A 16554-nucleotide genomic window follows, 5' to 3' on the forward strand; every position below is an offset into this window, starting at 1 on the left:
TCACCATACAGAATCCATTCACTTCATGATATTCCTGCTTTCTGAAAATTTAGAATGCTAAGATAAATACTTGATATCATTTTCATGATGAAATGCATTAAAGCAGGTATTACACATGCACGGTAGTGAGGCGGTAGTGCTGCTCCCTCGCAGTAAGGGGTCCCCAGGTGTATGTTCAGTGTAGAGAACTTTATGGCAGGTGTGACGAGGCTCCAAAAAACTGGATGTATGAATGGGTATCGCACAGGTTTAACTTAAATATTGTGTAAATGTTGGGTTTGTGATCTGCTGGTCGGAGAGACGAACATAGAATTCAATGCATATTCTTCTGAGCGGGCTTTCTTTATTGCACGTGTGCTGTCTCTGATGTACCAAAACCCCAGTTCCTATCCTTCGTTTTTCTTTCTCCACATAACCAATCACCACACAATAAACGTCTTTGTGAAATTTAAACTAGTTATAAACTTTGCCCACGGAGTGTTCAGAACTTTAAAAATATCTTCGTTATACATGTTTAATTATGCCATTCATTCAGAGTTGCGCCCATCTCTGAACGAGTCGCCACCACATCGCAGGATGAATACGAGCAAAACACACACTAGCAGGGTCAATATAGCACAACAAAACCCCACATCCTACATGACTGTGAAAGGAAACTGAAGTGCTGAGTAAACCCACCAGAAAAACATGCAAATGCAAGGCAGGCACGCCGCCGTGCCCCCATATGATTAATGCATGCTTTAATGCATTTCACCATGAAAATTATATTAAGTATTTATCTTAGCATTCTAAATGTTCAGAGAGCAGGAAGATCATGAAGTGAATGTATTCTGTGCTGTGATCACTGCCAGCACCTTCTCTTAGTGCAAGAAGAAGTCAGTTTAAGAATCACTTAACACAAAGCATTTAATGTGCTATATAACTTATGACGGGGTTTGAGAAAATCTAGTAAATTAAATATTCATTTTACGATGAAGTTTAGTTTACGATGTTCTACTTTAACGACAAACTACGAGAATAAAGTCAACATGTCGTCACACTATTACACAGTACCCAGGTACATTACACTGTATTGAAAACAAATAAAACAAGTACAACTTGGCTTGCAGTATTATCCAGTAGTATAGAAACAGTACTTACACATCTGACCTTTTAAAACTAAAGTATCTCCAGGCGATGGACGTGACTCCTTTTTTTCGGCAAAAGTTCTTCTGTTCATCATGTTCAACTTTATCGTCGGCTTCAGTTTCGGAATGTTCTCTGTCCATTGTCACCGCGCAATACTTAAGCTACCGCCACCTACAGTATTTGGTGGTGTAGCAGTGAAAAAGAGCCCTAGTGCAACAAATCTGTGTTTAGTGGTGTAGCAGTGAAAAAGGTCCCCACATGAACAGTTTCCCGCTGCGCCACGTTCCGAACGTCGTTTAGGCAGTTTAAACCAGTGTTGCGGTATAAGAAAAATCCATATCATAAAAAAAATAAAAAACGGTTTTCGGTATGAACCGGTATACCGCCCAGCACTAGGTGGCATATTGCTTAAGATTGTGAGTGTGCTGACAACTCTTTTTTCCTGTTACAAACAGTGTGCACTCCTGCACGTTTTGTTACAGGATGTGACCACAAGCTACAGCAATCTATGTATGACCTCAAAATGAACTGCCATATTTCCTCTTTTTTAAATAAACAAGCTGGGTATAAAAAGAGGAAAGACGTCCTGCTGAGAGGCTGGCTGTCTGTAGCAAACTGAGCCGACAGGTGCTGCAGCCTCTCTGCTCACCAACAATAAAGAAATTGCTTTTTACTTTACTTTGGTGTCCATCTCCTGTCATTCCTAACTTTCAGCGACCACAAGTTTAACTTGCAGCCTTAAAACAGATTGGTGCTAAGAGGTGTGAGTTTACGCAAGCGGAGATTCTGAGTTGATCTTACTGAAGTGTTTAAATATCATTCAAGTAATTGTCACGGTGGTTCCCAGTTGTCCCTTTTAAAAACTTGTGTTTGTTTTCTTCATGCAAGGAACCACAGGCACATGGAAGACGTGACCCAGTAGTGTGGTAGAGAGTAGAGTTTGAGGGGTCTTTAAATCTTGAGTTGATTTAATTTTAAATAATCAAAGTGAATAGAACAGTTGAGCTTGTTGGACTGAACGGCCTGCTCTCGTCTCATTATTTCAGTGCTCTGTTATAGGATGTAAATTGTGACATAAGCACATGTGCCAACATACTAGTATCTTAAAATATTTATTTTTAGATACCCACAATTCTGTACAAAGACCCAACAGAGACCTCTACAATGTTCTCATGCACTTCATGTTAAAGATGAAATGGTCGTGTGTTGAGTACATGGAGGAGTGCTTTTTGTTTTAATGGCTTTTCTTTATTTGAAATGTCAAATGTAGTTTTGTTATTAATGTTATTGTCATTATTACTGTTTCCCTATGCAAACATGGCCAGCTGGCTCTGACGTTTAGGTGGATTAGTTGTAACTTTCTGTCTCTGGTCTCCTGGAGTTCTTTGTGATCGAGGTGCGGTGTGACCTTCTAGCCAACTTCACGTTGTTGGAAAGGCGTATAAGTGCTATGAATCATCAAAAGCAGAAGGGGAGGAGGAGAAAGGGGGTCCTTTAGTATGACTATTGACTTTGTAACACTGACATTCTGTTTACAAAGCTACCTTTCATATAAATAATTATATGTGAAAAAGTACTGCTGGTTCTCTATATATGAACAAATCTGTGCAAAATTTATCTTAATTTTTCTCTATATGTCATTTAAATTTTCTATTAAAATATGTTAACATAGTCAGATATGTTGGAGGGTAGCAAATTAAGGCACCGTCTCGCCCCTAGCAGCACAAATTCTAGCTACGCCACTGCCTGAAACATCCATTAAGGTCCGAGGACGCCTTGCCACAAAATCTCTGAAAAAGATGTTTAATGATTACATCCATCAATCCAGGGATGTGCCCATTGCAGCAAGCATCGGGCACGAGACAGAAACACAATCCCTGGATGGGGCATCAGCTCATCGCAACACAATTACACACACACACACACACACACACACACACACACACACACACACAAGGTAGGGAACACCGGCAACGTGACTCCCTGTGAGGCAGCAGCGCTACGGATCTGCCACCGTGCCGCCCCCACATGTGTAATTATTAACAGTATGCATTGTTTAAATGAAGTTAATGACTTATCTGTAAAATGTAACATACATACTTTAATGCATTTCACCATGAAAGTGATGTCCAGTATAAACCTAAGGATTCTAAATGTGCAGAGAGATGGAATATCATAAATGTAATGTGTTCTGTGTGGCGATTACTGCTGTCAGTTCAGTAGGAAGCCCCAGAAGCTCATAGCGATTAACAACTGGGTCGGTTTTAAGATGACGTTTACGACGGTCTACTTTAATGATAAACTACGAGGCTAAAGTGGACATTGCGAGGTTAAAGCCGAAATATCCATTTTAATCACAAAATCAGACCTTTTCACCATGTGCTTAATTTTTTTCTCTGTGGCTCTAATACGCTGCTGTGGAATATGCGATGCTTGAATATCAAAGCACCACGAATGCATTTGTGTGTCGGCATTGTGCTTCACCACATCGAACCATTCAGCAGACATCGCAGCAGGCACATCGATCCCGGAGGATCCACAAAGCGGCTTTCTGTCACATGTGGATAGTAAACAGAGACGGTGACGTCACATTCAGACATCGAGTGACCAACTTCAGTATTGTGACTTTGTGATTAGTATATGTGTAAGATTTGATAACGTTATCTGTTTTCCTTAATGTGTAATTTGAGAATTAAGAATAGTTTAACTTTTTATTGTCGACCACACACACACTTGTATGTACGTCTAAATCTGCAAATTAAACTTTGCATTTGAAATCTACTTTCCAAGTGTTTTAATCGACGCCCTGCTGCGAATGCCAACTATTCCTGCACAACCAGAAGCCCTTCACTTGTTCCTCTCTTACAGTTCATGTCCGCACGCTCACCTCGATGTGTTTCTTTAAGATCGGAAGGTGAATTTTGAACGTCATCACCTCTTGTTTTTATGGCTGAGACAAAAGGCGACTCATTCACCAAGGCTCGTTTATGTGCCAGCCACTTGTAAGGGGAGTATTTTCTGACCTCCTTGTATCTTCGATATCATTAATAAGCCCAGCGTTGCTTCACGTTGGTTTGACGATATCCTCGTTGTTTAAATCACCACAGTTGCTGTTCCTTTCACTTCTCTCCTGTGCGCTTAAATGTTTTATATACGCAGAAATCAAAGACATGTAATGTGCAAATAAATATTATGGGACAGTACCTTAATTTCGCATATACATATGAATAATTTATTACTATTATCTGACCTATATTGCCCTGCTTTTCGGACACAGAAAATTGTCGGCAACACAGCAAGTTACGGATGTTTATTTATTTTTATTGTTGGGAGTACAGATTTTTTCGCTTTGAAATGCAGCGAGTTCAAGTAAAAAGACTCAAACAAATAAAACACACAAGATACAGAAAACCTACGTGAAAAATTCTACTTAAGCACAGTAACGAAGTTGTTTTACTTTGTTACTTCCCACATCTGATCCATTGCGTCATTGTTAACAAATGCTTTATCTTTATTCTGTGCACATTTTTCCCCTTCAAGTTTTTCTGATAAGCCGTTTTTCATGCCATCTTAGGTGTCAATGTGACTTTCGCTCCGTTATTTTCCTCCCGACTCTCAGTGAGTCTTCCCATCATTCCTGGCGGTAGACGTCACTCATTGCGCCACACGCCTGTCTAGTGATAATCATTGATTTTGAATTGATTACCCCACAAACACAAGCCAAAGCTTTCCTGCTACTGCAGCTGAGTTTTGTTTAAATCAAATGTTTAATTTTTAGCATATAAGTGCTTCATTAAACACATGATGGGGCTGAGCAGACTACAGACAGACAGGTAATGTTCAGACTCCCCAAATATACTGAGGCTGAACTTGCAGCTTGCGGGGCCCTTAGTGGCTTCGATGGCCCTCTGAGTCTTCATAGAGTAAGAAACGGCTTTGTATTTTGTACACAATTTTTATGATTTTCATTATTTGTAATGGCTCCAAATTCTGTATTTGCATGAGGACAACTGATTAAAAAATTCAATTTCAATTAATAGCTTAGTTCAAATTTGTAATTGAAAGTCACTGTGTAGTAATTGCAATTTGTCATATTTCCTTCAAGCAATTAATCATTTTCTGTAAAGCAGACATAACTCAGTGATTATTTTCTAATACAAAACAGTTTTAATAATCAGTTGCATATGTATATTAAATTACTGTATTTTAGTTTGTTTATTGAACAGTTTTGTGTAACAGAAACAAAAGAACAAACAGTGAAACACTAATCAGTCAATGGCTCAAAGTAGGATTTTTATTTATTTTTAATTTTGAGCCACACAACAATGCAAATTAGTCAGCACTTTGATTGGTTATGTCAATAATTCTGTCTTTAAAATTATATAAAGCAGAAAAATAAGACATTATTGTGTTTCTGTCTATTTATTCAGCCAGTTGCTTAGGCAGACAGTTTATTTCCACCATTCATTCCAGAGATGATATCCCAGATTAAAAAACAAATGTTCATAAGCGCCCAGTGCTGGGTAACGTTACTTCCATTCACTACATTGCTCATCTATATAATAAAAGCCCAGCGCGGTGTCCGTGTCCGGGTTCCTTTTGGCTGTATAGCCGCCCCCGTAGAAAAGCCGCAGTCAATCACGGAGACTTTTAGCACAAATACATCAAACAGGCGCCATCTTGTGACAGGACAAAGTACATCATTAAACGAAACTTCATATGAAGCAGGAGTAGCGGCACTTTATCTTGATCCACCAAGCGAGGTCTGGTGATGTTTTTTGTCACCAAACTGTAGCTTTTTTTCTAGCTGGCCATTCCTTCTGCACCTAATGTCACTTCTTGGCTCTGCTGTCCCACTAACACGTGCAAATTTAACCTGCCGTGACTGCTGACCCATCAGGATACACCGATACAACTTTCAGGTCCCCACATATGAATCACCGTAGCTCTGTATGAAGTTGCAGTTTATTTTCTCAGTTGACGTTGTCTTTTTTCTGCACAGAATAAGCAACATGTAATGATGTTTTGTTTCGTTCTTTCACAATGCACACTGTTTTATAGCACGTGTAGTGATACAAGCACAGCGAGGCTGTTACTGAGAATTTTTTGAGCAATAGCGGAGGTAGCTGCCTGCAATTTACATTGAAACCACAAATCTTTGTTCAGAAAACACCCCAGTACTCGGATGTTCCTAGGAAATGAAAGACATACCACTGTTATCTTTTATGTTGAAAGGAGAGTCAATTATTATGCAGGCTGAGAGGGGTTCCCAAACACTTTGAAGTTAAAGTATCAGTATTATAATCTTTGTCATATTCTGTTTAAATAGTTTGAAAAGCGAAAAATATGTTAATTCAGAATCAGGAAAATCGGAGTGGTGGCTCTCTGGCTAAGGATCTGCATTGTAAAAAGCAGGGTATAGAATCTATATAATAAAAGCCCAGCGCGGTGTCAGTGTCCGGGTTCCTTTTGGCTGTATAGCCGCCCCCGTAGAAAAGCCGCAGTCCTTCCCCTCTCAGAATTCCTGCTTACCCCCCTCCGTTCTTTCCCCTTTGTGCACGTGAGTATTTCGAGCCCCGGGTCTGAGTCGGATGGTTCCCCTGGTCATCAATTCGTGTGTTTCAAGCCGCGATTTTCTATTTTCTCCCTTCCAGCCCACTATGCCTTTCCCATGCGCACTTGTACTGCTGCGAGAGAGGACACATCACAGCGTCATCACGAAGCAAAGAGGCAAAGGCGTGCCAGTCGCTCGCAAGAAACGGACACTCGGCATTCACACAGATTAGCCCAACGACGCGTCTCTGCCACACAACGAAAGCCAACTGAAACCCCTACAGAGAGAGAAGACTGATTACGCCGTGATCGCGAAAGAAAGAGGCAAAAACGTGCCAATGAGACACCCGACGACAGGTCCTTACGATTGCTTAACAACCGTAATAGACAAACTCCTACAGAGAGAGAGGACACATTACGCATGACCACTTACTTGAAGCAAACATAATCACTGGTAAACACTGTGGTCAACACGTCTTCATCCCCAGGATAGGTCTCGATACTATGGATGACTCTGACCTGCCTTTTGACATGCGCAGAAGGCAATTCCCACTCCGATTGGCATACGCTATTACAATAAATAAGGCGCAGGGTCAAACACTAGATCTTGTAGGTATATTCCTACCGGAGCCTGTCTTCACAAAAGGCCAGCTCTATGTCGCCTTCTCCAGAGGAAAAGGTTTTCCAAAAGTGAAAGTCAAAATATTGCTTTGCAAAAGTCAAGGGAAATTACTACAAGATACTAATAAATACTTCACACAGAACGTTGTTTACCAAGAAGTACTCGACTCTGTCCACTTGAATGCCACGGGATTGTGTGACTCCACAGACATTACTATGTGCAATGAAGGTGACGGACGCGATGACACAGTGCTGCATGTCACTGACGAAGTTAATGAAGACCACTCAAATGACCTACATCGCTTTGCTCTTCAGAATGAAGTACCACTACATGCCCCCTCGACAAGCACAGGACGTCCTCAACGGTAAGATCCTCCTCTTCCTTACAACCATTTACACAATGTATACGATTCTGATTAGTCTGCGTCCCACACTTCCTGAATCATGGGTTTTGTTTTGAAATTTTGTTTCCCATGCAAAAATCAAATGCGGTGCGATGAAGGACCCAGTTCACGACTGGCAGCCGCGTTTAAACAGGGAGTCCTTCAACTGTGGTCATCCAACGCACAGCGTAGCGCGCGCCAATTCGCTAGTTAAATATAAAATCCTAATCTCCTCCAGTTCAGTGAGTTTCTTTTCCTCACTTTTCTCAATGGGGGAAAAACAGAGAGTCCGATTAAAGCTTTACATCCACTGCATGTGTTTCTGCTGATTTAACTGATCGGTTACTTAACTGCACTTCTCTGTTTGCTACCAGCACTTTCCTTGGAGCTCACGATGGAGGGCACGTCACATCTCTAAGGACAGTATCTCACATCCCAGTCTGAATGGTGACATGGAATCTTCATCTCTCAGCAGCCTCGGCCGAGCACTTCAAGCTTACTGCATGGAGCCCGTTGTCTGAAAGGCCGTAGCGGCGCCCACAGATGGTTGTCTGCAGTGTGACTTGGGGTTTCACTGAATGTGGAGATATCAGCTCAGATGTTCTCTTCTGCATCGATACCCAGTTCACTAGAGATGAGGTTAGGCTCCTCCACACACACTGCCTTGGCCATTTTGGTTTCAGTCAGTCTGTTTAGCTTCAGACTCAATAGACCATGTAAAAGAGGGGCTTCATGGACCTCTGAAAAATGTGCTAATTCACAGGGTTTGGCCAACAAAGTCGAGTGCAGAAGTCGCCGTCAGATGAATGGAGATGACAGACAGGTGAATTTGAGGATTTTGTAATTTAATCAAAGCAACAAACAATTTACAACAACAAACAAGAAAGCACACTGTAAGTGAATCAAGAGAGCGGAATGCAAAGTCTCTAAGGAACAGGAAACCCTTTTTGGCCGAGGGCGTTATTTTACTAAACTTTCTTGTCATTATTATTATTATTTCACCGACACCAAGGCGACTTACGACATGTGAGACACAATTGATTACATTTCTTTTGTTTTTTCACTATTAGCACAAGCAGGTGATGTGACCTCCTCCTGGTCACACACTATCAGTGCCTATCAGTCATAACATATCAAATCCTTTTGAAATTCATTCTAAAACACATCTTTGACAGGTTACCATTGCTAGTACCTTATGAAAGCTCTCTGAAAGAATATTATTCTGGGTGAGAAAAAAAATTCCACCATTACTTTTACATAATAACAGTTCAGGAAAAAACAATTTAACACCAAAATACAATACAGGTACTTCAGAACATTTAAATTCTTTGGGGTGGTACACCAAGACAAAGAGGTTGATGCCCCCGGTGTAGATCTTCTCCAACTAAGCCCACTTCTGGAGGTGGCACCCAGTCTCAATTCTTTTGTGACACAGAAGATTCTGTTTTGTGAGACTCGTCGGCCACATCCAGTACAGCAATATGGCTTCTCGAGATTAATTCCTCCACGTTTTCTTGGTGTGTGTATGTGAAGCAAAGTGTATTCTGATTTTTAATTTGTTTGTAGCTTTTAGTTATGAATTTCCACCAAAAGTAATTGTTTGTGTGTCCTTAGTTTCATACCAATGGTATTTTGTAGTACAAATGCTAATTAATGTGACTCCTCACAGACTGCAGGCACCCTCAGGCGATGGTGGATGCTGTACAGGTAAGTCTGCTCTCTCCAAGCCTTTTCTAATTTTATTCTATTTATATGACATGAATATTATTTGGTAATTCTCAAGTGTAAAATAACAAATGTGACCCCCCCCCCCCCCCCCCCACCACCACTGAGTTCTTTTTTTTTTTTTTTTTTTATTTATTAATTTTTATTGTAATCATTCCATACAAACAGATCAATTTATAACGAAACAAAATTGAAGACAAATCAAACCCCACCCCTGAGAAGGAGAGCTTAGCTAAAGGAGAATTGCTTAGGGCTTTTTAATAAGACAACAATAAGCAAAGGAAAGGGAGAAATAAATATCTATGTAAATAAGAGATGGAGAAGGGAATTAAATGCAATAATAGTTATTTCTCTTATTCTAAAATAATATTGATCAGATCCTGCCAGGTTTTGAAAAAATTTTGTACAGATCCTCTAACTGAGAATTTCATTTTTTCCAATTTCAAATAATATAAAACATCGGTTTCCCACTGACTTATCAGAGGAGAGTTAGGATTCTTCCAATTTAACAGAATAAGTCTGCGTGCCAAGAGTGTAGTGAATGCAATCACCGTTTGCTTGTCCTTCTCCAATTCAAGTCCATCTGGAAGGACACCAAACACAGCTGTTAGGAGGGATTGTGATACTAAGGCTGTCTGAAAGGCACTTAAAATTTTTTGTCCAAAATGATGTTAGTTTGGTGCAGGCCCAGAACATGTGACCCAGTGAGGCAGGAGCTTGGTTGCAGCATTCACAGGTTGGATCCTGCCCTGGAAACATTTTGGACAGTTTTAAGCGAGACAGATGAGCTCGATATATAATTTTTAGTTGAATAATTCTATGCTTTGCGCATATGGAACTCGAGTGAATTCTCTGCTTTGCTACCTTCCACTCCTTTTCTGATATATTGATTAAGAGATCTTCTTCCCAATGTCCTCTTGGATCTTTGAAAGGTAGGGACTCTAATAAGATTTTATATATTGCGGAAATGGTATTTAATTCCTCAGCATTGAGCAGTATTTTTTCCAGCATTGTGGAGGGTGCAAGGTGGTGGAAATCGGGCAATTTCTGTTTAATAACATTTCTAATTTGAAGATAGTAAAAGAAATGTGTAGCTGGGAGGTTAAATTTTGAACGTAATTGTTCAAAAGATGCAAATATGTTGTCTATATAAAGATCTCTGAGCATTTTAATCCCAAAACTTTTCCAGGTATTAAAAACTGGATACGTTTGCGAGGGTTGAAAGAGGTGGTTCTCTTGCAGAGGTGCCACTGATAAAAGATTTTCCATCTTAAAATGCTTCCTAATTTGGTTCCATATTCTGAGTGAGTAAAGCACAATTGGGTTATTAGTATATTTGCGATAACTTGCATTTATTGGAGAGCAGAGCAGGGAATATAAAGAAGTACTACAGGATTTTATTTCTATTGCGGACCAAGCCTGTGTATGTTCATTTATTTGTGTCCAGGTTTTTATGGCTTGTATGTTTGCTGCCCAGTAATAAAACTGAAAATTAGGTAAAGCCATGCCACCTTCTGCCTGAGGTCTTTGTAGGGTCGCTCTTCGGATACGTGGGTGTTTTGAGTTCCAAATGAATGAGGTTATTGTTGAATCTAATTGCTTAAAAAATGATTTATTGATATATATTGGAATGTTTTGAAATAAAAAAAAGTTTAGGAAGGATATTCATCTTAACAATGTTAATTCTTCCGGCTATAGTGAGATGAAGGGTTGACCATCTATGCAGGTCTTGCTTAATTTTTTTTCATACAGACGGCAAAATTTTGTTGATAAAGAGCTTTATGTTTACTTGTGATATTTACCCCTAGGTATTTAAACTGATCTGCTATGGTAAAAGTAGGGTGTCCAATCTAATATTATATGCTTGTGAATTCACTGGATAGAGTATGCTTTTATTCAGATTAATTTTAAGACCAGATATCTTTTGAAATTCTGTTAGTGCTGTTAAAACAGCAGGGACAGTGTTTTCTGGGTCTGATATATATAAAACCATATCATCTGCATATAGAGAAATTTTCTGTTCCAGTCCTTCTCTGACAATCCCCTTTATCTGATAAGAATTTTGGCAGTGAACCGCCAGTGGTTCAATGGTGATTGCAAACAGCAGTGGTGACAAGGGACATCCTTGTCAGTGCCACGTTCTAGCTTAAAGTAGTCTGAGCAAATATTAATACAAACTGAAGCTTCTGGATTGGTATACAGTAGTTTGATCCATGCACAAATATTCGGGCCAAACCAAAATTTCTCCAATGCAGTGAAAAGGTAATTCCATTCAATCATATCAAATGCTTTTTCTGCGTCTAATGATAATAATATCTTTGGGGTGTTTGACTTTGCTGGTGAATATATAACATTAAACAAGCGTCGGAGATTGGAAGATAGATGTCGGCCTTTAATAAATCCAGTTTGATCCTGTGATATTACTGAGGACAGCACTTTCTCCATCCTTCTAGCTAAAATTTTTGAGAGTATCTTAACATCATTATTCAGGAGTGAAATTGGTCTGTGTGATGCACATCGTAACAAGTCCTTATTTTGTTTAGGAAAGACAGTGATTAATGCTTGTCGAAATGTTTGAGGTAGTATTTGGTTGTCTCTAGCTTCTGTAAATGATGTCAATAAGAGGGGAGCTAGCTGAGTGGAGAATTTCTTATAAAATTCTACGGGGTAACCATCAGGGCCTGCTGATTTCCCGCTTTGTAGTGACTTTATAGCATCTAGTAATTCTGTTAGCGTTAGAGGTTTATCCAGTTCCTCAGCACTTAAAGCATCTATTTGTGGTGTCTGTAATGTATCCAGAAATGCATGATTGTGTGTTGTCTTCTTTGGGCTTAGTAGAATATAAGGATTTATTATAATCTCTAAATGCGTACATTATATTTTTATGGTCTATAATTTCTTCTCCATTCGTGTTGGTAATTACTGGTATTGCATTGCGAACTTCTTGTTTGTGAATTTGTTGAGCTAAAAGCTTATTAGCTTTTTCTCCGTGTTCATAGTAATGATGTCTAGACTTATAAATAAGTTGTTCCGTTTCTTTAGTTGTTAAGATGTTAAGTTCTGTATGCAGGGCCTGCCTTTTCCTGTGGAGAGCTTCGCTTCGACGCCTGGCTTGTTCTTCATCTATTCTAGCAATTTCGCTTCTTAGCTCTGATATTTTCTTGGTTTCTAATTTATTTCTGTGGGAAACAAATGAAATAATCTGTCCTCTTAAGAAGGCCTTTAGAGTTTCCCAGAGTGTTCCTGCGGAAACCTCTGTGGGCGTGTTTGTCTCTAGGAAGAAGCTGATTTGTTTGGATATAAATTCTGTGCAGTTCTCGTCTGCCAGTAGAAGAGGGTTAAGGCGCCATCTGCGAGGTGAGTGTGAGGGGCTTATTGATTTTAGCTCCAAGACTAGAGGTGCATGGTCGGAGATAACAATTGTGTCGTATTTGCATGATTTAATTGTAAGCAAGAAATAATTACCTATAAAAAAATAATCAATTCTTGAGTAGCTATAATGCACTGGTGAGTAGAACAAATATGTTCTTGAGTTTGGGTTAAGAAACCTCCAGGGGTCTGATAAGTTGTGACCATTTAAAAACTGTGTAATTGTCTTTGCAGGAGTCCTATCGAAGAGTGGATTTAAAACACAATTAAAGTCCCCAGCCATTATAATTTTATGAGTGTTCACATTGGGAATGGATGCAAATAGATTTTGCATGAATTCCTTATCATCAGCATTGGGTGCATAAACATTTATCAAAATCATTTTACTGTTATATAAGTTGCCCATGACCATCACATATTTCCCTTCAGGGTCCGATGCTACATCTGATTCTACAAATGGAACTGTTCTATGTATGAGAATTCCCACCCCTCTAGTTTTCTTTATAAAGCTAGAATGGAACATTTGGCCAGTCCAGTCTTTTTGTAGTCGGAACTGATCCTTGCTTAGTAAGTGGGTCTCCTGTAAAAATACTATTTTAGTGTTTAAGCATGTTAGGTGAGAGCATACTTTCTTTCTCTTTAATTCGTGATTTAGGCCTTTAACATTCCAGCTCACAAAGTTAACTGTCCCATCATGGAGACATTGATTTTGAGTTTTTAATGTCATTTTATAGTGTTAACTGGTAATGAGGCAGTTTCAATCTTAGTTTAAAATTTCCCCATGAGTTATTGCATTTTAGCCTATTGTTGCATTGATATTTATAGTTATAGGGATTAGAAGAATGCATTAGATATGGCCTGCTCTCCTTTTCTCCCCCCTTTATGCCCCTACCCCCCCATTTTGCCTCCCCACATGAGGCTTGATCCCACTTCACGATGTCCCGGTCCTCTGACATACGAAGAGACAGAGCACATCTAAAACAAAACAAACCCCACCCTGCAGCGGCGTTAGAGAATTTTAAACAAAGAGAAAACCACTGAGTTCTTATATACAGTCTTTGTATGTTTTATGATTAAAAGCAAACAAATAAAAAAAAAACAAAAAAAAAAACAACAGCATTTTTTCTTTTAGTGCACTGCCACAGTGTTTTAATATAATTCAGCATGGTGTACAACATGACCATAAGGATACTTTAGATTTTCATTTAAATTTTATTTATATTGTTTTCATAGTCTGTGTTTGTAATTATTAGTAACTGATTTGATTTATTATTTAATAAGCATTGGCGAGAAGCTGTTTGTATGGCACCCTTTCTGGTTTTTTTTTTTTTGGAAAGGTATTTTATTTTTTGTTATATAACAATAGAAAAATATATATTATATAGCTGAACTATGATTTATTTTGTGAGGTTATGTATACTGTAAAGAGTTCTTTCTGATGAAATGTATATAATATATGGAAAATAGTTCTATATGTACGTATGTTATGAAAGCAGAGTGAGACGCATGCTGGAGGCTGTAGGGGCGTTGGTTTCTATGACGCCCTGTTCTTTATTTTGTTTCAGGAAAAGGAAAAAAGGATAAAAACTTCTCATTCTCCTATATGTTGATTCGTTTTTGACACAACACCACTTAGGATGAATTCCAGTCAGTTACATGTGCTTACTGTCCAGGCAGGAGTGAACCTCACTCTTTAGTCAGGACAGTTCAGTTGTACTTCTCTCCAGTGTGAATTCTGGTGCGTCTCTGAAAAGAACTCCTCGGACAGATTTGTTTGCCAGATCCCAATCAGTAATATGGCTTCTCTCAGAGATTAAAGTGTCAACAATAGTTTAGTTTGCTTACTTTTCAAGACAGGAGTGAACCTCACTCTAGAGTCCTGCAGTGTGCTTGTTTTCCTGGACTCATTTTTGAACTTCTACCCTTTTAATTCTGTTGTGAAGTCTAGTGTGTCTCTGAAGACTGATCATTTGTGAAAACTGTTTACCACATTCATTACAGCAATATGGCTTATCTCCCGTGTGAACTCTAGTGTGTGTCTGAAGATGGCCCATTAGTGAAAATCGTTTACCACATTCAATACAGCAATACGGCTTCTCACTGGTGTGAACTCTAGTATGGTCCTTCAGACTGCTTATACGTGAAAACTGTTTAGCACATTCAGTACAGCAATATGGCTTCTCTCCCGTGTGAACTCTAGTGTGGTCATTCAGACTGCTTATCCATGAAAATTGTTTACCACATTCATTACAACAATATGGCTTCTCACCGGTGTGAACTCTAGTGTGTCTCTGAAGATGGCCCATTAATGAAAACTGTTTACCACATTCATTACAGCAATACGGCTTCTCTCCCGTGTGAACTCTACTGTGTTTCTGAAGACTGATCATTTGAGAAAACTGTTTACCACATTCATTACAGCAAAATGGCTTCTCTCCCGTGTGAACTCTAGTGTGTATCTGAAGATGGCCCATTTGTGAAAACTGTTTACCACATTCATTACAGCAATATGGCTTCTCACCGGTGTGAACTCTAGTGTGTTCATTAAGACTGTTTATATGTGAAAATTGTTTACCACATTCATTACAGCAATACGGCTTCTCTCCGGTGTGAACTCTAGCATGTCTCTGAAGATGGCCCATTCCTGAAAACTGTTTACCACATTCATTACAGCAATATGGCTTCTCTCCCGTGTGAACTCTACTGTGTTTGTGAAGATTGCTCATTTGTGAAAACTGTTTACCACATTCATTACAGCAATATGGCTTCTCTCCCGTGTGAACTCTAGTGTGGTTCTTCAGACTGTTCATATGTGAAAAATGTTTACCGCATTCATTACAGCAATACGGCTTCTCTCCAGTGTGAAGTCTAGTATGGTCCTTCAGACTGCTTAAATGTGAAAACTGTTTACCACATTCATTACAGCAATACGGCTTCTCTCCCGTGTGAACTCTAGTGTGTCTCTGAAGACTGATCATTTGTGAAAACTGTTTACCACATTCATTACAGCAATACGGCTTCTCACCGGTGTGAACGCTAGTGTGGTTATTCAGGCTGTATACATGTGAAAACTGTTTACCACATTCATTACAGCAATACGGCTTTTCTCCCGTGTGAAGTCTAGTGTGGTACTTCAGACTGCTTATACGTGAAAACTGTTTACCACATTCATTACAGCAATACGGCTTCTCTCCCGTGTGAATTCTTTTATGACTACGAAGGTTGCTCATTCTTGAAAACTGTTTACCACATTCACTACAGCAATACGGCTTCTCTCCAGTGTGAACTCTCGTGTGTCTCTGAAGACTGCCTATATGGGAAAACCGTTTACCACATTCATTACAGCAATACGGCTTCTCACCGGTGTGAACTCTAGTGTGTCTCTGAAGAAATCTCATTTCTGAAAACGGTTTACCACATTCAGTACAGCAATACTGCTTCTCTCCCGTGTGAAGTCTAGTGTGGTTCTTCAGACTGTTTATACGTGAAAACTGTTTACCACATTCATTACAGCAATATGGCTTCTCTCCCGTGTGAATTCCAGTGTGGATCTGAAGAGCACTCCTGCCAGAGAATTCATTTCCAGATTCCAAACTGCACTGATGTTTGATTCCTGTACAAAGTTTAAAAGAAAAGGGGAAAAAAGAGCTTACTTTCAGTCCATTGCCATTAACATTAACTCACATTAAATACATGATGGCTGAAATTAGGAACAACCTTTGGTAAGCATAAGCAATTATAAAACTTTAGTTGTGCCTGGAAAGCACACTCTATT

General features: G+C 39.3%; 1 protein-coding gene and 1 long non-coding RNA gene across 12 annotated transcripts in view; one reads left to right on the forward strand and one right to left on the reverse strand.

The window, feature by feature from the left end:
* The window catches only part of LOC114668330 (zinc finger protein 883-like), a 774734-nt gene that overhangs the window by 253052 nt on the left and 505128 nt on the right, over nucleotides 1–16554 (reverse strand). For 9 of the 11 annotated variants that reach the window (XM_051924961.1, XM_051924939.1, XM_051924938.1 and 6 more), the window contains one exon: nucleotides 14920–15423. The exons of the other annotated variants lie outside the window; for them this stretch is intronic. In XM_051924961.1, the coding sequence (XP_051780921.1) occupies nucleotides 14920–15423 (504 nt within the window). The remainder of the gene's footprint in view (nucleotides 1–14919; nucleotides 15424–16554) is intronic. 11 annotated transcript variants of the gene reach the window in all.
* The window catches only part of LOC127527925 (uncharacterized), a 115771-nt gene continuing 107983 nt past the window's right edge, over nucleotides 8767–16554 (forward strand). Inside the window, exon 1 of the long non-coding RNA XR_007935104.1 lies at nucleotides 8767–8860. This is a non-coding gene — a long non-coding RNA (uncharacterized LOC127527925). The remainder of the gene's footprint in view (nucleotides 8861–16554) is intronic.

The sequence above is a fragment of the Erpetoichthys calabaricus genome, chromosome 1, assembly GCF_900747795.2.
Source record: "Erpetoichthys calabaricus chromosome 1, fErpCal1.3, whole genome shotgun sequence".
NCBI classification, from domain to species: domain Eukaryota; kingdom Metazoa; phylum Chordata; class Cladistia; order Polypteriformes; family Polypteridae; genus Erpetoichthys; species Erpetoichthys calabaricus.